This window comes from Mytilus galloprovincialis, chromosome 9 (assembly GCF_965363235.1).
Source record: "Mytilus galloprovincialis chromosome 9, xbMytGall1.hap1.1, whole genome shotgun sequence".
NCBI classification, from domain to species: Eukaryota; Metazoa; Mollusca; class Bivalvia; order Mytilida; family Mytilidae; genus Mytilus; species Mytilus galloprovincialis.
Window position 1 is genome coordinate 90869151 of NC_134846.1, and position 25760 is coordinate 90894910.

Consider the following 25760-nt stretch of genomic DNA (forward strand, 5'->3'; position numbering starts at 1 on the left):
AAAAGCATGTAAAAAATGTTTGGTTGTTGTAGATGATGTGTTCGAAACTTCTTATATACATTTATCTGAATGGTCATTTCAAAATAAAATATTGTTATGTAAAGTTTGATTTTTTTGGTAACAGGATGAACCTTCACAGGGACAACATGAAACCACTCAACAGCAAAAAGAAACCGTCTCGATAAACTACGTTGTTTTATATTATAAATAACAAAATGTAGCTTTTAGATACATCGTAAACTTGGAAATGACTTTAATGTAACGATCGATATGCATATAATGAAAGTAGGATGGAGTGTTGGCAAGAAGAAGTTATTTCAACTGCAAATGTCAACAAAGTCATGCATGTCACATCTAGAGGTTACACAACGTGTAAAGTCTTCGTGGAGTATACAAGTATGTTTAATGTCGTTTTCATAAAATTTTTGCATTTATGAAATGAGTCATATTTGTGAATTATTAATTTTTTAGCTTTTTTACACATGTTAGACTGTAGTCATTCATCCTGTTCATTGTCAAATATTAGTGGGCTTGATCCCAGTTTATAAACATAGTTCAAAGTGGGTAACACGAATGACCGAATAACACTGATATTATCCGAATAACACTTGTAATGACCGAATAACACTTGAAATTTTAATATTAGCACATATTTGTGACTTTTAAACATTGATTATTAAATAATAATATACTATCAATGTATTTTATAACTTACAAATGCTTTGCAGAAAACAGACAAGTTCATAGAAAACTTTTTAAATTTAGTGTGTTTAGTGGAGGTAAAAATAGTGTGGAAAATTCGGGAACACATCATTTTACAGAGCAGTTGCTTAGAAACATGCTTAGGATTTCCCACGGCACACTTTCATACTATTTCCACCTCTTTCCTAAAAATCTGCCCCCTATCCAATATGGCCGAACTAATCGTGAAGAGCCCTATTGGGGCACCTTCATGACGAACAATGGTAAAAATTCTTGTCAAACAACGTTAACAGTAATTTTAGGTGCATAACGATAAAATATCAACTTGTTTTGGTGAATCACATTAACAAAATTATTTTAGGCCGAGCTGACAAATTATGATAAGAATATTTTGACAACGCACAGTAAAATTTTAAACAATTTGTCGCTTACTATAGCCAAAAATGACTGTTTGACACCTGACGGTAAAGGGCATTCCTATCCTCATTCATGAGTCAACCAGCACAGATTTCCAAATAGAAATATAATATGGTGTATATATGTAATCAAGTAATCGTTGGTTTTATCTAACAATACTTGTGTACTCGCTCAGAAATATACCAACACGGAAACACAAAGTTACATACTTTACATTCTGTGGCTTGTTCTTTAATTCATTTGCAATTTTACTATACATAAACCATAAAAAAATAGATTGAACTGAGATCCTCTAGAAGAGGTAGAACTTATATATCTTGTTACTCATGATCATTGCAAGCAAAATCTGTAATAAATTGTATTCAGCAATATCATGAACAATATAAGATGACAAGAGATAAGATAATATATATTCCTGGTCATCCTTGATATCAATGACCAGTCAATCAAATCATGATGACCAATAAACTGTCACATGACTGTTAAACCTTTATTTAAATAAATGCATTTTGAATTGTACCTGTGATTCCAATACTAAACAAAATGTATGTGTGTATACATATATATTACAATTATCACATGATTTATCTTTTATTGTTACAGTTAGCTCAAAGGACAGCTTCATCCAAAGCACAGAGGGTGTTTAAAGAATCAAACCATGTTGAAGAAGAGAGAATAAAACCAGATATGACCACTGTCCATCAATCTATCCTTAATCAGGGATTATCGTTACATCATAAACATTCTAGCACACTCCTTCATCTAAATGAAAACTTACTCGATATCAATGGTGTACAGTTACAGGATACTGTTAGAGATAATCCAAAATGGCTGACTCCAGAAAAACTTAAACTTATACAAAATGAATTGAAACGAGACAGAAAGGCAGAGAGCCCAGCAAGTAATATAGAATCACTTGTAGATTGGACGTGGCATGAACAGAAAGTTGATTATTCTAAACTCTTACACCATTATTTAATGTTATCAAAGATCAGATTAACAGGTAATATAGAATCACTTGTAGTCCCTTTGTGACATATACAGTCATGATAGTGTATGAATGTTATTTTAAAATTATAAATATATTATAGAACTGTTTTAGCAATAGCCAAGTCCTTATTGATATGATTAGAACTGAACCATTTGTAAATTCAATTGGTTTGCATATTTGTTGTTAAATATACAATGATATAGACCCATACAGTTTATATTATGGACCTTTAACTATATTAAAAGCTTATGTTTTTCGCATATATGTATCTTTTGTACTAATATTTTGTGAGAAAGTGTTTAGATAAATGTCTTGTTCATGTGTAATTATAGATTATTGTTGATCATCTCAACTTTCTTGCTTGAGCCAGTACGGCGAAAGCGAGAAAAGCAATCGAGTTGAGATGATCAATGGTAATCTGTTTATCGCTATTTTGCCTATGACGATGTTGTCAATTTCATTAGCAACGCTACACGCCTCCTTAGTTTCTAGCGATAATTTTCCATCTCAAGCAAGTAAATGTAGCATGATATGAAAAATTATCACAAAAAAAATTTAAAGGAAAAATGCACAAAATAGCGATAATTCATTGTTTCCGGACTGGTTGTATTAAAACAGATTGCTAGTTTTGTTCACGAGGAATGTGTTTTTTTCAGGACTGGTTGTATTTTAATATAGATCATGTGTATGTATTATTTATTTTAGGACTAGTTGTATTAACACAGATGGCAGGTTTTGCTATAGCACCAGGTGCATTTGACCTTTGGACTTTTATGTTTGCCACTGTGGGTACATCTCTTACCTCAGCTTCAGCAAATGCCACTAATCAGGTACAGTATATTATAGTCCTAGGCCTCAAGGGTTAACTTTTTTATGAGATTTTGTTCCTACAATCATATTTTAACCAAACATCCCTGTTGATCGACCACCAAATTACCAGTAAAACAGTTTCATTAATACTTTAGTTTTAAGCAGTTGTGTTGGTGTATTTGTGTGAAGGATTTTAATTATTTAACTTTGAAGTGCTCAGATGTGTTGGTGTGTTGGTGTATTTGTGTGGTTAAGTGATTAGTACAATGGCCTTCTATAATTCTACTACTGTTATCACTAGCCATTCTTCACTGAGATTGCGAGTTTGAACCCCACTTGTGCAAGTGCACTCAACTTAACTCAAATCTTAATTGACTAGGATTGTCAGTTTTCCTATGAATAACTATCAAAGGTTGTTGTTTTCTCTGGGCACTCAGGCTTCCTCCACTAATAACAACTGGCTGCCAAGAAATAGCCCAAATATGTGCTAAAAAGTGGCGTTCAAACACCAACAATCAACATAATATCATTACATGTATAGCAATTAATGATTTCAATTTTCATATTAAGGTCACAGATAATTATAGATTTTATTGTAACAATGGAGTATTATTTATGTTTATATTGTAGTTTTTGGAAGTCCCATATGACTCGCAGATGAACAGAACAAAAAATCGAGTTATTGTAAGAGGATTTTTAACGTGAGTTTAATTTTAAGAGTACAGGTTCACCATTTAACATCAACATACATGGTCCCCAGGGAAGTCCAATTTCTAAATGGAGTACCCACTAAAAAAGGTAAATTTGGAATTGTGCATACATTTTCACACATAAAAATGAGAATGGAAATGGAGAAATGGGGAATGTCAAAGAGACAACAACCCAACCATAGAGCAGACAACAGCTGAAGGCCACCAATGGGTCTTCAATGCACAAGAAACTCCCACACCCAGAAGCGTCCTTCGGCTGGCCCCTAAACAAATATGTATACTAGTTCAGTGATAATGGTTGTCATACTTAACTCTGAATTATACACAAGAAACTAGAAATAAAAATCATACAAGACTAACAAAGGCCAGAGGCTCCTGACTTGGGACAGGCGCAAAAATGTGGCTGGGTTAAACATGTTTTTTGAAATCTCAACCCTCCCCCTAAACCTCTAGCAAAAAAACAAACGCTAAGTAAAACTCAGTTTAAGAGAAGTCTGAGGTCAGAAGAAGTAAAAAAAGAAAATAAACAAAATGTCAATAATACATATAACAACAGACTACTAGCAGTTACTGACATGCCAGCTCCAGACCTCAATTAAACTGATTTAAAGATTATGTCTTCATCATATGAATATCAGGCACAATCCCTCCCCTTAGGGGTTTAGTATTATACCATCATAAAATATATGAAAAGAACATAACCTGTGTCATGCCAACAACTAGTTTTAAAATAAATGTGTTTAATTCCAATGCAAAGACCCTATAAGTGAATCAAAATTAAAGCCAACATATGCAATCCTTTAATGACCTGACAACAGTATCTTAACTATATCCTTTCTTAACAAGTCTGTTTAAAGGTTTTGTTAGCTTTTGAGGTGAATACTGACATTTTTGTGCTTCGTAAAAAAATATTACCATAAAAGATTGGATGTAATATACCTAAACGTATAAGATGATACACTTGACACCCACCCATAGTTTAAATTGTCTTCTGTTGGTCCAACGTATGTTTTAATGGAACAGCAAAAAATGTATGTTTTAAGGGAACAGCAGTAACCAAATATAACATTATTATTAGAGTTTAGATCTGTAGGCTTTTGTACAGCATTTATAAATGGTAATGATAAAAATGGGAGATCAATTATTCCAACTTCAGGAAAATCTGTTCACATATCTTTGTATCAGATAAAAGAATGCAAGCTTTTTTATATTGTGATACTCAACCAGTCGCATTATTCGAATTTTTAAAAACCTCGCAATAATTTTTGAATTTACAGTATCTAATAGAAGAGTGTACAAGTTTCATATTAAAGTTACATTTTTTTTACACATGAAGTTTTTTAATTATTTTCAGACCAACACATGCTTTGTCATTTGCTGCGGTTTGTGGAAGCATTGGAGTTGTGACATTATTTTTTGGAGCTAATCCTCTGACAGCCGGCCTTGGAGCCTTTAACTGGATCTTATACACGGTGGTTTACACTCCAATGAAAAGAATGAGTATAACCAACACATGGTTTGGGTCCATCGTAGGAGCTATACCCCCCATGATGGGTTGGGCTGCTGCCACAGGGGCACTGGAACCAGGTAATATCAAAATCTTTATTGGGCCTTATAACATGTATAAGAATCTTTTTCTTCTATAACGGGTTGGACAAACAGTCCATGGGCTCTTGACTAGATTTCAAATGTAGAGATATTTGTTTCTAGTTCAGTTGCTGCTAGAGACAGAATACAAGGAATCCACATGTTTAGTCATAAAAAGTTAGGCAGTTAAAAAAACAAATGTACTAAACCTCAATTTGTATTAAAATTATCAGTGTCCATTTATACTGGCTAATTTCATGAACATTTTTGTGGAATAATTGACAGGTGACTATCATATTTCTTGCCTACTTCAGGCACATACAGTTAACCAAACTAATGAGTTGAACCAGGTTTTATGGCATGGTACTTAAAAGTTAAGAGATGACGTAAAAATTGCCAAAGACAACTATACACCAAAGTTTAAAAGGATGAAGATATAAGCAACAATGGGTCTCTGTACAGCATTTCAGTTCTTATATAAATTGAATCTTTTATGCAATGGCTGAGTATTGTTACATTATTTTCAACCAAACAGACAAACCTCAGTATGAGTCTTTGTAAGAGCTCATGTATATTCATGTCTCTCCAGGCACTTTGTCTTCCACCACTAATAAAACTGACTGCCATGAAATAGCCAATAGTTCCACTGTGGTGAAAGTGGCATTAGACTTCAATCAATAAATACACATAACATAATAAACTCACACAAATGTATTGGTTGACCTTGATCAGAATATTGCTATATAAATGTATTGGTTGACCCTGATCAGTATATTGCTATATAAATGTATTGGTTGACCCTGATCAGAATATTGCTATATAAATGTATTGGTTGACCCTGATCAGTATATTGCTATATAAATGTATTGGTTGACCCTGATCAGTATATTGCTATATAAATGTATTGGTTGACCCTGATCAGTATATTGCTATATAAATGTATTGGTTGACCCTGATCAGTATATTGCTATATAAATGTATTGGTTGACCCTGATCAGTATATGGCTATATAAATGTATTGGTTGACCCTGATCAGTATATGGCTATATAAATGTATTGGCTGACCCTGATCAGTATATGGCTATATAAATGTATTGGCTGACCCTGATCAGTATATGGCTATATAAATGTATTGGTTGACCCTGATCAGTATATTGCTATATAAATGTATTAGCTGACCCTGATCAGTATATGGCTATATAAATGTATTGGTTGACCCTGATCAGTATATTGCTATATAAATGTATGGTAAGTTGCATATGTTGAAGTGGTTATAGATATGAATTAAAAAGTTTATCAAATCAAGCATGTAAATTATCAAAAAGAAATGTGAAGTCAATTTTTGTAGATTTCAATGAAAGCTCTAGAAAAAAATCTTTCTGTCCAAATTTAACTTAAATACCAGTATATTATATTTTTCAGGAGCATGGTTACTAGGAGCTATATTATTTGCCTGGCAGTTTCCACATTTCAATGCATTAAGCTGGAATCTTCGTCCAGATTATTCCCGAGGTGGTTACCGGATGATGTCCGTCATTAACCCTGACCTTTGTAAAAGGGTGGCGATGAGATATTCCTTTGGAATGATTGGACTATGTCTTTTAGCACCAGTTTTAGATATAACAACATGGACTTTTGCATTTGATTCCTTACCCCTGAATGGGTATTTCGCTTACCTCGGGTGGCGTTTCTATCGTGATGGTGACAGTAACTCTTCAAGGAAACTTTTTAGATTCAGTTTAATTCATATTCCAGTTCTGTTGATACTGATGATAATAAGTAAGAAGCATAAGGATGAATCAGAACCAAGCAGTGATATCAAACAATTAACAACAAAACTGACAGATTATATTAAAACAATTTCTAAATATACTAATAACTTATAGTATTAGTAATGTTCTTGTGAAGTGTTTTTAAAATGTCGGCCATAACAGGGATAGTAATTACATGATACTTAAAGGTTTACTATTGAAAGGGTATGGTATAGTGAAATGTTTACTTATAGAATTATGCATTCTCTTTTTCTCAGGACTTGTGTTCCCCATTTCCAATCAAACAGACAAATCATTTTATGGTGTAGTAAAACAGATTTTTTGTTTCTATGAAAAATTAAACTTTGTGTGTAACACTTCAAAGAATGAAAAGTATGATATACAGTATTATTACAGTTAACTTCCTTTATCTAATTTATTGTCTTTTATTTGTAAAAGTCATATTAATCATGTGTTAATACCAAATCAAACAAAGCAACACATAAAATATGTATGTAATTATAATCATTCATATTGATGACTTTCATGTACATATTTGCAGAGAGCAGACTTACCAAAAAACATGATTACCTCCCCTGGATGTCTAAAAAACATGATTACTTCCCCTGTATTAGGCATTTTAAAACTTCATGTTATTCTATTTAACAAGGATTTACAATACAAATCCTTGTATTTAACAAAAAAAAATTTGCAATTGTAGATCAATTTCACAGAAATATTTGTTTGTTGTATTTATAAGAATTAAATTATAACTCTGTTATAAACTGGAGTTAATTTAAGGTTGAAGTTACATGTACATTGTACGTGTTTCATGAACATTATGAAACTTGTGTTTTGAAATAACATACTTTCTTATCTAGAATACTTTGTCTGTGTTCTTTATTCTTGTGATTACTGTTTGTTTTTATATCTATCTTAATTTTTTTTTATACATTTCAAAATATCATTAAATTTAAGACATTATTTGCACTTCCATACATATTGATCAAAGTATCAAGACACTTGTTGCAGTTGTGATTTGTTAAAACAGTAAAACAGCTGCTATCTTCTAATGATTTTTTTAAAATTTATAATAGATTGATATCTGGTTCTTGTATACATATACTTGATTTTTAAATTAGATCAAGGGCTCGAATCAACTTGTTATAATTTTTTCCTTTATTCAAAATTGAAAACGAGAGCGAGATTGAAATAATCAGATTTTGATCAATTTGTATTTATTTTAAACTTAATAAATACAGCCATGTACCAAATGTAAACAGTGATTAGTAATTCCGGTGTGTATTGAATTGATTTTATGAAATCATGGAATAAACTCTTCAAACATCTCAGAGTTGTTCATTTTGAGGCTTACATAGGTTGAGTTAACTTTTCTGGACATGAGTAGTTTTTACTTTTTTTTAGTAAAAGGTGTTCCCCCATATTCAAAATTATACATGGTGTAGGACACCTGATTTGTCTGGCTGCATATACACAATAAACAAGAAATCTTGACTTATTAACAGACATTTACTTTATTGTCTTGCCTACAATGAAAGGAGCAGAATATGAGACTTAGAGATTATAATCCTGTGATGACGGCCTAAACAGTTGTTTGTAGTAAACCTGGAGGCTTCATTTGTAAACAGATGCCTTATGTAACAAAGTTTCTGTCTGTAATATGAAGGGTATCTTTGACCTCATTTTCATGGTGCAGTGAAGTCTTGATAAAACAGTTTTGTTTTTTGTTATGTGAATTTCTCACCTATTATGAGTAATAGGATAACTTTATTTGGTGCATGGGTTCCTTGCAAGGTCTAAATGTCTGTCAGACAGGTCTGTTTCTCAGATACAGCAAGCTAAGCAATATGTCAACTATATTTGGTGCATTGAATAATGCAAGGTGTGCATGTCTGTCTGGCATTGTTTATCTGACATAGACTGCATTGACCATAGTTTATGGGTCAAACTATGTTTTCCTGGTTTGGTCAGTTTCTGCTCTTTGGTGGAGTTAAGTTTAAGTGGCACTTGTAGACAAATAATATCTTTAGGATTATCTAAACAAATCAAATAATGAATAGTAAATTAAAGCAGGCAAAACATTTCAGCTGGTGCACTTATTTACAATTTCACAATATTAGTATGTTCAGAATTTATAGTTCAACAAATTGTATGCAGTAACAGCGAGTTTGTTGTTTTGTACCTGTAGTATTCATATGGTGTATTTTTTAATTTTGTGCATAGGATTTGTAATAGGTCAGATGTAAGTAGCAGTTTTCTTATTTCTACGGTCAAATTAAAAGCTGAACCTTTTCATTCAATTCTACCTATCAGGAAGTTTGTGTAAAGGCAAACTATGTTACAGTTTACATTGTAATGGATCTTAAGGATGTACTTGGGTGAGGTTTTGGAATTTGTGTCAAATGTTCGGACTCCTTGGTGTTTTTCCATACAATACAATGTAAAATATTTTGCCCCATAACACCCATTTATTTCTTTCATATAAGACTTAATAGGTCATGAAAGGTCATTTACCAGAATTTTAGAAGATTTTTGATGTTCTTTTTTTGTTTTGAGACCCAAATAATACCATTGCAAATATAAGGTAAAAGTCAGAGATAGCCTTTTCCTGCCATATTTTAAATCTCAAATATCTCGAAAAGGAGGTCCATGACCTATCAATATTTTTAGCTTATCTTTATCCTTAATTGATGCTCTACCAGCTTATAGTATCAATTTTAATTTCTTAATTTTTACCTAACCTTATCTAAGTACATCCTTAAGATCAGAACCACTTCATATAAGTGTGAAGACACAAGTTGAACTTTCTTACACTTTGGAGAAATTATTTGTCAAAGATAACAAAGATGTGGTAGTTGATGCTGGTTGATGCCAAGCCTACAATAGAAGAGGAATTATGTTTTTCAGCCTGGGTATCCACCTATTAGTCCATCTATCCTGTATCAGGTTAAAAGTTTTGGTTTAAAAAATGTTAAACTTGTTTTTAAATAGGTTAAAGTTTAAAACTTGGTACACAAACTCGTTATGAAATAAGTTATCTTTAAATAATACCCAAAAATAAGGTTTGACCCATTTTTTGTAGATCACTGAACAAGTAGCTGTGACGGCAGGGAATTTTTGTTAATAACTAAATTATTATGAAATAAAGGTTAATTTATTCACACAACTAAAATTTAAATGGGTGAACCACAGGCACTCGTCTCATAATTTTTTTCCCTATATACCTTTATATAACACAAGGTACTTAACTCACAATTTAAAACCAGGTGCTCCGCAGGGCGCAACTTATACGACCCCTATGGTTGAACCCTGAACAGTTAAGGCAAATTTGGTCACAATATTCAAGCTAGATTCTGTCTGAATTTGGATTGTGATCAAATTTTTGACATGATACAGGTTTTTGTCACAAAATTAATGTGGTCAAAGATCTAACAAATCGATTGCATAATACTGTGCAATTGAAGACTTCTTGAAACTTTTCAAAATTTGAAATTTGAAAAATTTTGAAAAAAGGAAGCCCTTAAATGGTAAACAAAAAATCCCCCCCCCCCCAACTTTTTGAAACCCCCTTGAAGCAATAACCCTTTAACTCAATCCTATGCTTTCCATTGCAGTATTGAACCTTGTAGTACAATTTCAGAGAGATCCATACACTTAAACACAAGTTATTGTCATGATTGTTTGGAAACTAGAAACATGCTTCTTTTTGGCCCTTTTTTGGCCCCTAATTCCTACATATTTTGGGCAATTAACCCAAAACTTAATCCCAGCCTCCCCTTTGTTATATGGTACATTGTGGTACAACTTCAGAGAGATCCATACAATTACACATAAGTTATTGTCTTGAAACTAGAATAAACAGCTGCACCATGATTTTGAATCAAAACCAAAAAGTATACAGATCTTTAGATTAATATAACAAAGAAGTGTGTAAAGTTTTAAGCAATAATCATAAATTATTTTTGAGATACGGCGCGACATGTAAAAAAACTCTCCCCTGTTTAACAAAAATACTCAATAACTCCAAAATAAAGTTTTGAATCATCACCAAAAAGTATACAGATCTTTAGATTAATATAACAAAGAAGTGTGTAAAGTTTTAAGCAATAATCATAAATTGTTTTTGAGATACGGCACAACCTGTAAAAAAAAAACCTCCCCCTTTTATACAAAATACTCAATAACTCAAAAATGAAATTTTGAATCATCACCAAAAAGTATACAGATCTTCAGATTAATATAAAAAGACATGTGTAAAGTTTTAAGCAATAATCATAAATCGTTTTGAGATATGGTGCGACATGTAAAAAACCCTCCCCCTTTTTTACAAAATACTCAACAACTCAAAAATAAAATTTTGAATCATCACCAAAAAGTATACAGATATTAAGATTAATATAATTAAGAAGTGTTTAAAGTTTTAAGCCATAATCAAGAATCGTTTTTGAGATACGGTGCGACATGTGAAAAAAACACACCCCTGTTTTAGTTACAAAGTGCCGTAACTCAAAAAGTTTTAATCTTATTTTCACCAAAAAGGATACATATCATTTGACCATCATAAGAAACAACTATGTTAAGTTTCATGAAATTTGGATAAGTCGTTCTCAAGTTACGGTGCAACATGTTTACGCTGGACAGACAGACGGACAGACGGATGGACGGACGGACAGACAGATGGACGGACGGACAGACAGAGGGACGGACACCAGACATTTGTATACCATAATACGTCCCGTCAAAATTTTGACGGGCGTATAAAAATGCTTGTTTTTACCCCTTTTTGGCCCTTAATTCCTAAACTTTGGCCCCATAACCCCTAAAATGAATCCAAACCTTCTACTTGTGGTTTTAAACATTGCGGTATGATTTCAGAGCAATTGAAATACTTCTACACAAGTTATTTTCCTGAAACTAGAAAAATGCTTGTATTGGGCCCCTAATTCCTAATCGGTTGGAACCACCATCCCCAAAATCAATCCCAACCTTCCTTTTGTGGTATTGAACCTTCTGAAAAAATTTCATGAAGATCTATTCACTGAAACTAAAGTTATCATCCGGAAACCAATGTGTTTTTGGACGACGACATCATACCATTATACGATCCCAAAATTTTTTGGGGGTTGTATAAAAATATCAGGCGGTGAAGAAATTCCGTTATATGTCAATTTCTAAATTGACTAAAACTTGTTATGACGTAAATCTTAATTAATTTATCTTCACAATGGTGTATAACAAGCCTACTTTTGTTGTCGGTATCATCCATAACAGTCCTACCCAAGTATGTCAATCGTAATTATTTCGTCTACCTACACAAAATTGGCTATAAACGTCTCGCAGTAAATGATTAATTATAAAAACTGTTTCATAAAAAACTGTTATTGTTTGTCTGAATAGAACTTTTCCCCCAGTTAGTAAAATTGTATAAGATACCTTGAAAAAAACCTCACAAGTGCTATTTGTGGTATGTCTAATAAGTTACAAGTTTCCTTTTTAGATACAAATTTTCCTAAGACGTCAATGTCATTCAGACTCTCTCTTGACTTTACGTATGAAAATGAAACAAGATCAGATAACTTCGATAATCATTTAGACTTTCCCATAAAATTAACCAATCGGATATATAAGGAAACATGACGCGTTTATTGCCAATTCTTCAGTGGTTGGCAAAATTATAAAGATTGACATACTTTGGTAGGACTGCTTCAGATGATTCCGACAATAAATGTAGGCATGTTATACACAATTGTGAAGATAAATCAATTTAGATTTACAATATAAGTTTTAATTGGCTTGACAGACTAGAAAGCAGCATATAACGGAATTTCGTCACCGTCTGACATTTTTCTAAAATGCAAGTTAACCCTTTCCTCCATGTTTTTTTTAATATACTTGAATCGCATAGGATTTTTTTCAGTTAAAAAAAATCATCAGTTTTAAAGTATTAATGCATTGTGAAACCAATATTTCATCAATGAAATTCAAGTCAGATAATTCTCATGAATATCCTTTTCATATTGGATACAATTTTGTTTAAGTCTGAAGCAGACATTTTGTAGTCAAAGCATTTCAACTGAGGTACCTTCTGTTATATAAAGGTATATAGGGGAAAATAATTCTGAGACGAGTGCCTGTAGGGTGAACTGTATGAAAAACAAAAAACAAATAACATGTTTCAGAATTCCTTAATTTTATTGCACTGTCTTAAAATTACTAATTAAACTCAAATATATAATAACAATATGTACATAAACAAAAATTTAAACATAACAAAGCAAAAAAGATGCAAAAACAAGATTTTAACTAAGAAAAACTTCACTGCTATGAAATGATTTTAAATATCATGAAATTTTAATACATACCTGTTATTTCAGAAAACATATATTTTTTAAAGCGTATAAATTAGTCAAGGCAGGTAGTTGTATAAATTAAAAAATTTAAATGATTGTCGACATATACAAGCATGATAAACTACATTAAATAGCATATTTACCTGACGATATCGGGATATAGGTATTTAGTCGGATCTTAAACATGTACTTGTGATTTGCTCAAAACCAGTTTTGATAAAAATAAACAAACAAACAAATGTCAAAAGGTTCAGGACTTAATCATACAGTGCTAATGGTGGGGATGGAATGTTATGAGGTGTATGTACTGGAATGCTGAATAATAAATATTACTTAAAATATAACATAGTTAAACTTTAGGCAATGTACATTCAATAAATATTTGGCAAGCAAATTATGGATTTCATTTACACTATAAAACAAATATTACAATCAGGAGGATCTAGTATCAGAAATACTCCCAGTTTTTAGCATACCAAGACAGTATATGAGTATAATTTTTCATGGCGGAACGTTTAGGACTTTCATCTTCAAACACATTATCACTACTATCACTGTTAGTGTGCCGAGTATCATATCCAGATGCTTGTTTGACAATGTCACGGAAACCTGTTCCTATGGTGATGATACCAGGAACACTGTCTTCCTCTTCTGCATCGTGTAACGGTAGAATTATACGGAAATCTTCACTACCATGACAACGGAACACTGTATATGGTCCTACTTGTAGATTCTCAGCATCAGCTACAATTAGACATCCCCATGTTGTACCCATGTAAAGGTACTTATCTATGACCTTCATAGAGGTGATTTGGTAGTTTCTTGCTGAAAAAAAATAAAAGAAAATATTGAAAATAAAATCCAAGAAAGCATCAATCTGTAAAATTTAAGAAAATCATGAAAAACAGCAAAACATCTACCAATGGACATCCATCAAAACAAGCAGATTCCAAAATCATCTTTAGAAATAGGAACTAAAAGAAACTAGTCTTAAATATTGATATTTCTATTGGAGAAATGAACTACAGCTTGGAATGAGATAAATACCTTCATAAACATGAGTAGAGACATGACTAGCTTCAGAGTTAGGTACAACATGTGAATCGAACTTCCCGTCAATCATTAAAGTCTCTGCATTCCACTTGTATATAACAGTGCCTGAAATTAAATTAATGAAAACTACTTATTCAAGTGTGCTGGCAGAGATAATCTCTATTAAATTATTCCACAACTTTACATGATGCAGATTGATTTAGAGGTTGAAATGTATGGACACTTGTCTAATGATTTACTTCTAGATTTGGTAATTTGTGGGTTTTTTTAGGTTATTTTATCACTGATGTGTACCCATCATTTCCTTCTATTGAAATACACATTCATCTTCCTCAAAACAATAACTTAAGTTATATTACACACATTGTATAGTGATGGTATATATGTTTGGTGATGACTTTATTGTCTCCACTAGAAAAAATCAAATTCACATGTTGAGAAGGAAAATCAGCTTTGAAAATTATCCTAGGCAGTTTTATGTCATGAAAATTGATAAATAATTAAAAATAAATGACACATTTTTTGCTATTTGGGATTTTTTATGAACAGCTATTTTCTACAGATTGCGTGAAAAACATCTAAAGTTTTCCAGTAGAAGAGTTATAATTGTATACTACACAATAAAATCTGTTCATTACAAATATGTTTACCCAAATAAACCAATATACTAATTCCAAAAACATATAATTTTTTAATCATTTGCAACCTAGAATGAATTATATTATATTGTCTTGTTCCATACATTGCTTTCTTCAACAAAATTATAGGGTTCATATAAGTTTCATAACAAACAAAATACTTTGAAAAACAAACACTATTTTATGATTTATATCACATACCTGGATAAATATAAGCCCATACAGAGTTATCTATCTTACTAGAGACTTCCAGGAACTGACATTGAATTGTGGGTATACCAACATTTGATGTTTCTAGGTACTGTTCACTGTTAGTCTCCAAATCTATCACTAAGATCTTCCCATAAGATTGTCCTAACCATAAGCTGTTCCTGAAAAAAGGAAAAGAAAAAGTCAATACTTCCAAAAAATTTAAACAAAATGGTTGAGTCTTCCATGAAGAAGAAATGCTTGACCTGCAGTCTCCAAACAATTAGACAGAAACAGGTGAATCAATGTTTTATTAACCCAAAAAATAACACAGACCACTTAAAATAGAAGTGGCACACAAATATATTTTGTATGTATACAACACTGTTTCTAATAACAACCAGACCAGCTTTACATGACTGCAGAGGTCAAACCCTGAATGGTTGGGGCAAGTATTGACATAACATTCAAGCTGGATACAGCTCTGAATTTGGATTGTGATTAAATAGTTGACACAGCATAGGTTTCTGACACGAAATGAATGTGGTCTCCTGAACTTAATATTTGTTTGCTTTAGAGCAATTCACAATGCTGTTGAATATCAATCCTTTTTCTTTTTAATTTCTGAAATCTGAAATGAGAAAAATTGACCCCCCCCAAATTTTTTTTTAACCCCCCCCCCCCCTTTTCCCTTATTACAAAAATGATCTCAATTCAAATTTCTAATGGAGTTTGCAACAATAACTACTCATTTAAATACATCATAAAGTATTAAAATATAAAATGTCATACAGCCATGGTTAAAATTAATATCAATTAATAGTAACTTCTAGAAAAATAAATGGGGAATGTGTCCAAAGGGACACAGATGAAGCCCCCGCTAGTATATAACATTATAAAGGGACATAACTCAAGAACTGTAAAAGTGAAGCTGCTAAAAATTGAACTTGAGTTTAGAGGTAATAAGCATTATATACACATTTCATAAAATCTAGTTTAGACAAACTTAAGTTAAGAAAACAGAAACGAAAAAATTCTTCAATTTTTCCACTTGTACAGGGGCATAACCCTATAATTATAATCAAACTGCTTGTAATCACTGAATGGGAAAGATTGCTTTAATTTATCAGTTGGTAGTAAAAGTGATATTGCATTGTATATTGTATATAGCATTGATTTAAGTTGATTCAAATATTATTCTGGACAAAGAAAAATAACTCCAATTTTCAAAGAAGATTTCATAAAGCATTGGTTTTAGGTGATTCAACAACCATTCTGGACAAAGAAAGATAAATCTTATTTATTGACTTGAAACTACAAAAAGGCTTGTTTTTGGCCACTTTTTGGCCCTTTATTCCTAGGCTGTTTGCCCCATAACTCTTAAAATATACCAACCTTTTACTTATGGTATTAAACATTGTGGTACAATTTCAGAACAATTGAAATACTTATACACAACTTATTGTCCTGACACTAGATAAATGCTTGTTTTGGGCCCCTTTGGTCCCCTAATTCCTAAACCTTAGGGACCATAACCCCAAAAATCAATCCCAAACTTCGTTTTGTAGTTATAAACATTGTGTTTAAATTTTATAAATTTCTATTGATTTATACTAAAGTTATTATCCGGAAATATCCGTCTTTGGACGACGCTGACGATAACGACGCCGAAGCAGACGGCCCCGATGACGACATGATACCAATATACGACCCCCAAAAATTTTTGCAGTCATATAAAAATAAGTTACCAACAAATTTACTAATAAACTTGTTTTTATCAAACCCTTACCTCTAAACACCAATAAAACGTAACAATCACAACTATACAGTAACTTTATTTACCCATGAAAAACAGCACAGAAACACCTTCCATTGACAGTAAGTTCTTTATGTTCTACCCCATTTCCTGTCAGTAGACCTAGACTGTCCTTACTATCAGAGGTATGAATGGTGTTAGATATAGTATATACATCCAGGATGTCTGTGGCTTTCTTCCCTGTGTCACGCTTTACCACAATCTTCACATCAAACGTTAACTTCCTGTGACCTAATACCTGTATTCTGGTATCTGGTGGGGTCAGTCTAAAGTCCCACACACACTCGTAAGATGAAGTACTGCAATATAGAAAAGATATAATTAAATAACATACATAATATTAATGTATGAAGATAAACCATTAGATATATACTTGTATAGTACTTTAAGAATCTCTTCAAACCAATTTAATGATTTTAAGGATTTACTAAAACTTTACATTGGTTTTCAAATGATCAGATTATGGGATTGAGGTTATGTCCAGTTGACCCCTGTCAGATGCAGTAACAGTGACCAACAGATATTATCATTCTATTGTAGTAAAGACTAAGGAATGCTTTGATCTTGTTGTATGTTTTCTAACTCATCATGAAAACTTTACAGCTAATAATAAGATGAAGAACAGCAACAAAAGAGCTGTCTATTGATATTTCTCCTAATTTCATCAGATTGTCGAATTAAGATGTTATTCTAACCCTGGATCATGGTATTGCATTCATCTAACCACCATTCCATCTAAAACACTACAGACACCCAATAGATTTTCAAGGTCCAATGAATTCAGAGCATGTTCTACCTGTTAAAACATGTAATGGGGACACACTTATAAGAGGTTTAAATCTGTACACCTACCTGTAAACACAGACAGAGCCTTGTTTATCTACACACCACACATGTGTAGGAGATACACTAATTAAAGTTTATGTACACCTACCTATAAACACAGACAGAGCCTTGTTTATCTACACACCACACATGTGTAGGAGACACTAATTAAAGTGTATGTACACCTACCTGTAAACACAGACAGAGCCTTGTTTATCTACACACCACACATGTGTAGGAGACACACTAATTAAAGTTTATGTACACCTACCTGTAAACACAGACAGAGCCTTGTTTATCTACACACCACATATGTGTAGGAGACACTAATTAAAGTGTATGTACACCTACCTGTAAACACAGACAGAGCCTTGTTTATCTACACACCACACATGTGTAGGAGATACACTAATTAAAGTTTATGTACACCTACCTATAAACACAGACAGAGCCTTGTTTATCTACACACCACACATGTGTAGGAGACACTAATTAAAGTGTATGTACACCTACCTGTAAACACAGACAGAGCCTTGTTTATCTACACACCACACATGTGTAGGAGACACACTAATTAAAGTTTATGTACACCTACCTGTAAACACAGACAGAGCCTTGTTTATCTACACACCACACATGTGTAGGAGACACACTAATTAAAGTTTATGTACACCTACCTGTAAACACAGACAGAGCCTTGTTTATCTACACACCACACATGTGTAGGTGATACACTAATTAAAGTTTATGTCCACCTACCTGTAAATACAGACAGAGCCTTGTTTATCTACACACCACACATGTGTAGGAGACACACTAATTAAAGTTTATGTACACCTACCTGTAAATACAGACAGAGCCTTGTTTATCTACACACCACACATGTGTAGGAGACACACTAATTAAAGTTTATGTACACCTACCTGTAAATACAGACAGAGCCTTGTTTATCTACACACCACACATGTGTAGGAGACACACTAATTAAAGCTTCTATAGGATATCCTGGTTCATATTTGATTGTCTACAAAATTAAAACAAATATGTATCCTAAAATCAATATTAGTTTCAACTTCTGTATTATCATTTGATTTCATTATGATGTAAAGTGTATTGTCCTTTTTCAAAAAATATATATACCATTCAATTAAAAAGAAAACAAATTAATTGGTTTATACTTTTAGGTGTATAACACCGTCTCAGCCCTATAGGCTATTTTCTGGCAGCTTTTTTATTGTTACAGGAAATAGACAATGCCAAAAGAGAATAATTGACCCTTTGAGTTGAACACAGAAGCCATTGCGGCAGATAATTAGTGATTTGTCAGTGCCAAATACAGTTTTACTGGCCAATTGAATGCATGCACTTTATAAGCTGTACTAGATGTAACATAGAAACTACCTGTATTTTTTTTTTATGTAACATGCACTTTTTTTAAGCATAAAACTTTTTTGTGTTTAAAATGTTATTGTAATATATGTATGTGTATACTTAAGAAAAGCTGAAATAGAAAAAAAAATAGATTAAAAGTCAATATGAAACAAGTAGATTCATGCTTTTTCACAGTTTGAAATATCTGACTCATGTCTTATGGACATGTTCGTTCTTTTTTAATAATCAAAGCGCTGTAAGCGCTGAAGGCAGTTAACCAAAAACCAAGGCAACCGTAATTATGAAAACTGTGTCAACATTAAACATTCATATATAGTATACATTCATGTTTGGTCCCATACATATGAATATATATAATTTAGGGGTGGGAATCTCAACGGTTTTGAAGTTCTCAAAAAGGTAGGGGTAGGCAGAGGATTTAGGGGGGGGGGGGCAGGGGGACGCCCCACCCCCTTTTTGGGAAAAAAATTGGTTGCTTATATAGGGAATCACTGAAGCGTGACTGGAGTGGGCCCCCACTTACGAAAATTTCTGGATCCGCCACTGGGGGTAGGGTGAACCTAGGGACTTCCCCTACATTTCATTTTATTTGTTATATTGTCCCATACATGAATATATATGGTTTAGGGGTGGGGATCTCATTGGTTTCCAAGTTCTCAAACAGGAGGGGTAGGGTGACCCCAGGGACTTTTCATTTAATTAGTTATATTGGCCCATACATGAATATATATTGTTTTGGTGTGGGGATCTCAACCGTTTCCAAGTTCTCAAACAGGAGGGTTGGGGTGACCACAGGGACTTCCCCTATATTTTATTTGATTTGTTATATTGTCCCATACATGAGTATATATGGTTTAGGGGTAAGGATCTTGACCATTTCCAAGTTCTCAAACAGAAGGGTGTACAGTGACCTCAGGGACTCCCCCTATCTTTCATTTGAATTGTTATATTGTCCTGTACATGAATATATGGTTAAAGGGTGGCGATCTCAACGGGTTTCAAATTCTCAAACAGGAGGGGTTGGGGTGACCCAAGGGACTCCCCCTATATTTCATCTTATTTGTAATATTGTCCCATACATGAATATATATGGTTTAGGGGTGGGGATCTGGACCATTTTAAAATTCTAAAACAGGAAGGGTGGGGTGACCCCCAGCGACTCTTCCTATATTTCATTTGATTTTTCATATTGTCACAAACATGAATATATATGGTTAAGGGGTGTGGATCTCGACCGTTTCCAAGTTCTCAAACAGGAGGGGGTGGGGTAACTCCAGGGACTCCCCCTATATTTCATTTTATTTATTATATTGTCCTATACTTGAATATATGCAGGGGCGGATTCAGGGGGGGGGGGGTGTTGCGGGCTTGCACCCCGCTTAAATTTGCAAAGCATGGGTTGTTCTCAGCTTAATAAAGAATATTCCGATAATTTTACCTCAAATTTTTTTAGCCTCGCTCTGCTCAGCGAAAATTTAAGTTTGTGCCCCTCCTAACCTAAAATCCTGGATCTGCCCCTCATATGGTTTAGGGGTGGGGAGCTCGACCGTTTCCAAGTTATCAAACAGGAGGGGTAGAGTGGCCCAAAGAATGCCACCTATATATCATATGATTTACTTACATTTAGGTATATATAATATAGTTGCATTATTTGTGAAAATAAAGAAACTTTCAGCTACTTTAATTGACCCTTCAAAATTGAGAAAAACTAATAACCCTTCGAAATTGCAGTAACATGTTTACACTTTAAAAGCATCTCACATGTATTATCATCATTTATCACTGATAAAGAAAATTTAGACTGTGACCATGAACATGTTTATTGTTAGATATACTGTTGCAAGCTGTCAAGTTGTATTGGATTTTTAAATTAAAATTTGTCAAAAAGTAATTTTGAGTTTCTGTATAAAATATTTTTCTGCTTTTTCTTTCTTTTACATATATCTTTTGGTTCACAATTCTAGTGTTTATATTCATTTACCATGCATAGATTTATTTTTTCACCTGCTTTGATTTATTTTGTAAATGATCGCCAAACCCGGAATTATCCTTATCCGCTTCCGGAATCGGATCCGATATTGTAAAATTTTGTCTTCACGGCCGCCATTGTTATGTGTTTACAATGTTGTTTTTGTCAATCACATACGATTTTACTCGAATTTATACAATATTTTTCGGCGATTTTCTGTATAAAGCTAGCGGTTGAACAAAATGAACATCGCTGTCATGAATAATAATGATAAAAATAAGTTTTTAGCTCGTTTAATTGGAGACTTTTGTGACTTGCATGGAAGGTTTGCAAAGTAATTTCTTATTTTCTTTTAAGTGGAAGGTGACTACGTCGGGCGTAGCTAGAAACCAACTATCCTAGTCGAAATTTCGCTTGCAAAAGTGGAAGGTCGCGGACCTCGGACCACCACTTATTTGCACACCTGCCTCCAAATTGAAAAGCTACAAAAATTTCTTTTTCTAATTTGAAATTGCCGCCAACAGCATGAACAGTTGAACTTATTATATAATAGACTACTGACGTAATTGTACTACGTATTGAGGACAAACAATATCCCTACCACTTTTGCCATTTGGGAAATCTAAACTACTTGCCTTAAGAGATTTTCGGCGATTAAATATTTCATACAATTGTTCTTTGACATCTTATCTAAAAGCACAAGTCATAATGAACTACACAAGGATTCTTAATAAGCACTACTTCCTATGTGTAACTTCAAAACTTTTGGATAAATTGACAATCATTTAAGGTTTTTCTGGTCATATTTTTTGTAATCCAGAATAAAAAGTATTAAAAAAGTGTTCAATTAGTTATATATAACATAGTAGCGAGCTAGATAATAACAATGGCAAGTATTTCAGCATTTATTGGGTAGAACACAAATCGAGGGCGCTCGCATAATGCAGCTTAACTGCATAAAAACTCTTGACTATGACCTTTAGGTTGATTTATTTGAGCACTATTATCTGTCTTCAAACTTTTATTCATTTATGGATCTTTCCTTTGTATATTTTGAGGTTATACCATGGACAACTTTTATTTTTGTTTCTATATTTTACCTTGTTTGATGTACACCTCAGCTTGGAATCAAATGAAAAGATCTCAATTCTGGATGTAAACTGAGATGGATCTGTACTCAACCATAAATCTGTTGTCAAGGGAACAGTGTCATCTATAAACAAATGTTAATCATGCAAATTAAAATTGAGAAGGGAAATGTATATATGTAGTAGTAGAACCATAAAACAAATGTAACAAATGATCCTTTCCATCAGAGTATTGTAACCTTTTACAATATTAGTGCAATTGTGTGAAAATTCCATGACAGATTATCAACAGAATACACACATAAGTATAAAAAAAACACACACTCTAGAATATTACATGTACTCTAAACTCTACACACCAGAATGAAAGAACACTTACATGGTTGAATCGTATTTTCAATACTCCTATTGTAGTCTATTAAAACAAAGGCAATTTATATAATAATGTACAAAAAACAAGGTTTACCAATTTTAAAATATTCACATGCATTAGCTTTCTATTACTTTTTGTCATAATCTTAACTCTTTCTTTTCTCAATTCTGTTCTTCTTCCAAACTTAAACCTTGAACCTTCTGCAGTTTTGAATCTAATTTGAATTTCATTTGAATATTATTTAGGGCTATTCCAGAAAAAAATGTATGGGGGGTTGGAAGGCACATTATATTAATAATACATGGGTGATGGGTATCAGAGCAACTTTTCACACTATAATGCACTATAATTTTCAATTACAATTGTCTGGGTGGCAGGTGCTGACAAAAACTGCCTTCCAACCCCCCCCCCCCCCCCCCATACATTTTTTTCTGGAATAGCCCTTATTTATTCTGCAGTTTCTAAATAATGTGGAAAGATAGTGTAATTGTGGAACACTTGATAAAACAATTATCATATGGTGTTAAAAAGTTGTCAATATAATTATTTCAAAACAGAATCTACTTCAGATTTCCATTTAGTTGTTCCCTATGAAAATATCTCTATTTATTTAGTTTATTGGTGTTTTGGGTTTTATTGGTTTTCAGTTCTTTTCAAAATTGTTTATAAACAAAACCTTTCCGATTATATTTTAAAATAAATTACAACATAAGATATAATTTTATTTTAATATTTAAATATATTCACTTTTTTATCCAAAATAAATATATATCACAACTTTAGTTTGTTTTCTGTAGACACAGCACATTGCAGGTGGCAGCACCTAGTGTCATGTGACTTACCAATATCTTCTTCTTCAACTGTATCAGAAACCACAACAGAACATCCATTCAGTATGCCTACACTAGAGTTCAAGGACACAGCATCAGCCAGGTGACAAAACTGGTGACTAGCAGATATCTGACAAATCTGTTCTGCTGTTGGTCGATTCTCAGGATCATGTGACCAGCTAACACACATCAGATCCAGAAAATGGGAGGGATATTGTTTTTCCTGAAATGTAATTTTTAAATTAATATTTGGTAAATCTTAAATTTGAAAAATGTAATCGAGAGTAAATTTTAGATAAACATTTGAACAATCTGATATACTGGCTAACCTTACCTTTGGAGTGATATGTGGACGACCTTGTTGACAGATATACAATGAAGGATTGGTAACATCCTCTAATGGGTTCTTACAGGTGATCAACTCATACAAAAACATCCCAAAGGAAAATATGTCTACCTGAAATTTAAAACATACTGAATCTGATGTACAGTAGTTGTCGTTTTTTTATGTAATTTATACGTGTTTCTCGTTTTTTTATATAGATTAGACCGTTGGTTTTCCTGTTTGAATGATTTTACATTGTCTTATCGGGGCCTTTAATAGCTGACTATGCGGTGTGGGTTTTGCTCATTGTTGAAGGCCGTACAGTGACCTATAGTTGTTAATGTCTGTGTCATTTTGGTCTCTTGTGGACAGTTGCCTCATTGGCAATCATACCACATCTTCTTTTTTATATTACACTAGTAATTTTGGGGCCCTTTATAGCTTGTTGTTCGGTGTGAGCCAAGGATCCATTTTGAAGGCCTTACATTGACCTATAATGGTTTACTTTTATAAATTATTATTTGGATGAAAAGTTGTCTCATTGGCACTCACACCACATCTTCCTATATCTATATAAGCTTAACTTATTATCATTTTCTTTGTAAAACATGCATAAAATGTGATATCTGTATTTAAAGATTTACAATGTATTTATTAAGCATCTTCTAAACATTTCCATTTCAGTTTTTATTTCCTCTTGACCATTTGTCTATTTACTAAAACAACTGTGTCTAGCCATCATCGAAATGTATAGAACTAAAAATGAAGATTAAAAGGTGACTGATTCTAAACATAATAATATTTACTTTTTCTGTATATGTACTGGTACCCCCATGTTGCAGTATTTCTGGTGCAATAAATGGAGGAGTACCACCAAATCCCTTGGTACCAGTACTCATGACTGACCTACTGATACCATAGTCAGCCATCTTGACAGTGACTGGTTCCATGATATCATCAATAGTATCAGCAGACGGCATATCCCATATAAGGACATTGTCAGATTTTAGATCCCTGTATATGATCTTCTCAGAATGTAAATAGGACAAGGCATCTGCTACCTGTAAAGTCATATAGAATTTATCATGTAGAGAAGACATCAATGCTGAAAAATGTCAGTAGCTCAAACAGATTAAAGTTCTTGTATGTAATTCTATTCTTCAGTACTGGCACAATTTATAACAAACCTGTCTAAGATTGTCAGTTTTTTTAAATTTTGAATTCATGAAGAAAATAAGGTTTTAATTCCATCATGCAAAGTTGACCCTAGATGGATTTGACAATTCTTTTAGATCATGTTTGGTTTATATACAACTCTTCAGCTATTTCAGTTCCAATATACCTAGGCTTTTAAATACTAGGCTTTGAGCATTCCTGATAAAAGTTCATCCAGCAAAGAGCTTTGGCCCTATGAAAATTATAACATGTTGTTTTCATTTTTCCAAGAGTACAGTTCTTCTACATTTTACAATACATAAGTTTCATGTATCACTAATACCATTGAAACAATTTTAAAACAATAAGATCTATATAATTTTGCTTACCTGGATGACAATCTGTTTTATTGTAAACACTGATAGTCTTGCATTAATCTTATTCCTCATGTCTAGTTCATTCCTCAGTGATCCTTTAGGAGCCAGACTCAGTACGAGAGCTAACGGCTGTCGTGCTGAGAGACCTAACAATGGTACAATGTGATCATGTCTGATGCTCCGTAAGATAGATACTTCCTGTCGGGCAGTCAGATAAGCTGTTACAGCCATTTCCAAGTAAAGCTGGTGTTGATCTGGTCGAGGCTGATACAAAAATGTAAAGTTATTAACTTTCAGCTCTCTATTCTAGCCAGAATGAAATAATTGTTCATATGTGCACATTTAAAAAGTGCATTCAAGTGAAAACTAAGATATGAAGTAACACATTTGT

General features: G+C 32.9%; 2 protein-coding genes across 7 annotated transcripts in view; one reads left to right on the forward strand and one right to left on the reverse strand.

The window, feature by feature from the left end:
- Nucleotides 1-133: 133 nt before the first annotated feature.
- On the forward strand, nucleotides 134-7514 carry LOC143046339 (protoheme IX farnesyltransferase, mitochondrial-like). The gene is made up of 6 exons (XM_076219456.1): nucleotides 134-396; nucleotides 1723-2122; nucleotides 2816-2940; nucleotides 3551-3621; nucleotides 4985-5217; nucleotides 6640-7514. Exons 1-6 carry the CDS (start codon nucleotides 271-273, stop codon nucleotides 7101-7103), a joined length of 1419 nt encoding a protein of 472 aa, XP_076075571.1. The 5' UTR covers nucleotides 134-270; the 3' UTR covers nucleotides 7104-7514.
- Nucleotides 7515-13160: 5646 nt separating this feature from the next.
- The window catches only part of LOC143046340 (leucine-rich repeat serine/threonine-protein kinase 1-like), a 139479-nt gene continuing 126879 nt past the window's right edge, over nucleotides 13161-25760 (reverse strand). For 5 of the 6 annotated variants that reach the window (XM_076219459.1, XM_076219461.1, XM_076219457.1 and 2 more), the window contains 11 exons: nucleotides 25382-25633; nucleotides 24644-24898; nucleotides 23847-23969; nucleotides 23525-23735; nucleotides 22689-22724; nucleotides 22322-22434; nucleotides 18784-18884; nucleotides 17062-17334; nucleotides 15232-15401; nucleotides 14387-14497; nucleotides 13161-14164 (listed from right to left, as the gene is read on the reverse strand). In XM_076219459.1, coding sequence (XP_076075574.1) covers nucleotides 13788-14164; nucleotides 14387-14497; nucleotides 15232-15401; nucleotides 17062-17334; nucleotides 18784-18884; nucleotides 22322-22434; nucleotides 22689-22724; nucleotides 23525-23735; nucleotides 23847-23969; nucleotides 24644-24898; nucleotides 25382-25633 — 2022 coding nt within the window. In that variant the 3' untranslated portion in view covers nucleotides 13161-13787. The remainder of the gene's footprint in view (nucleotides 14165-14386; nucleotides 14498-15231; nucleotides 15402-17061; nucleotides 17335-18783; nucleotides 18885-22321; nucleotides 22435-22688; nucleotides 22725-23524; nucleotides 23736-23846; nucleotides 23970-24643; nucleotides 24899-25381; nucleotides 25634-25760) is intronic. The other variant, XM_076219462.1, reaches the window with a different exon arrangement.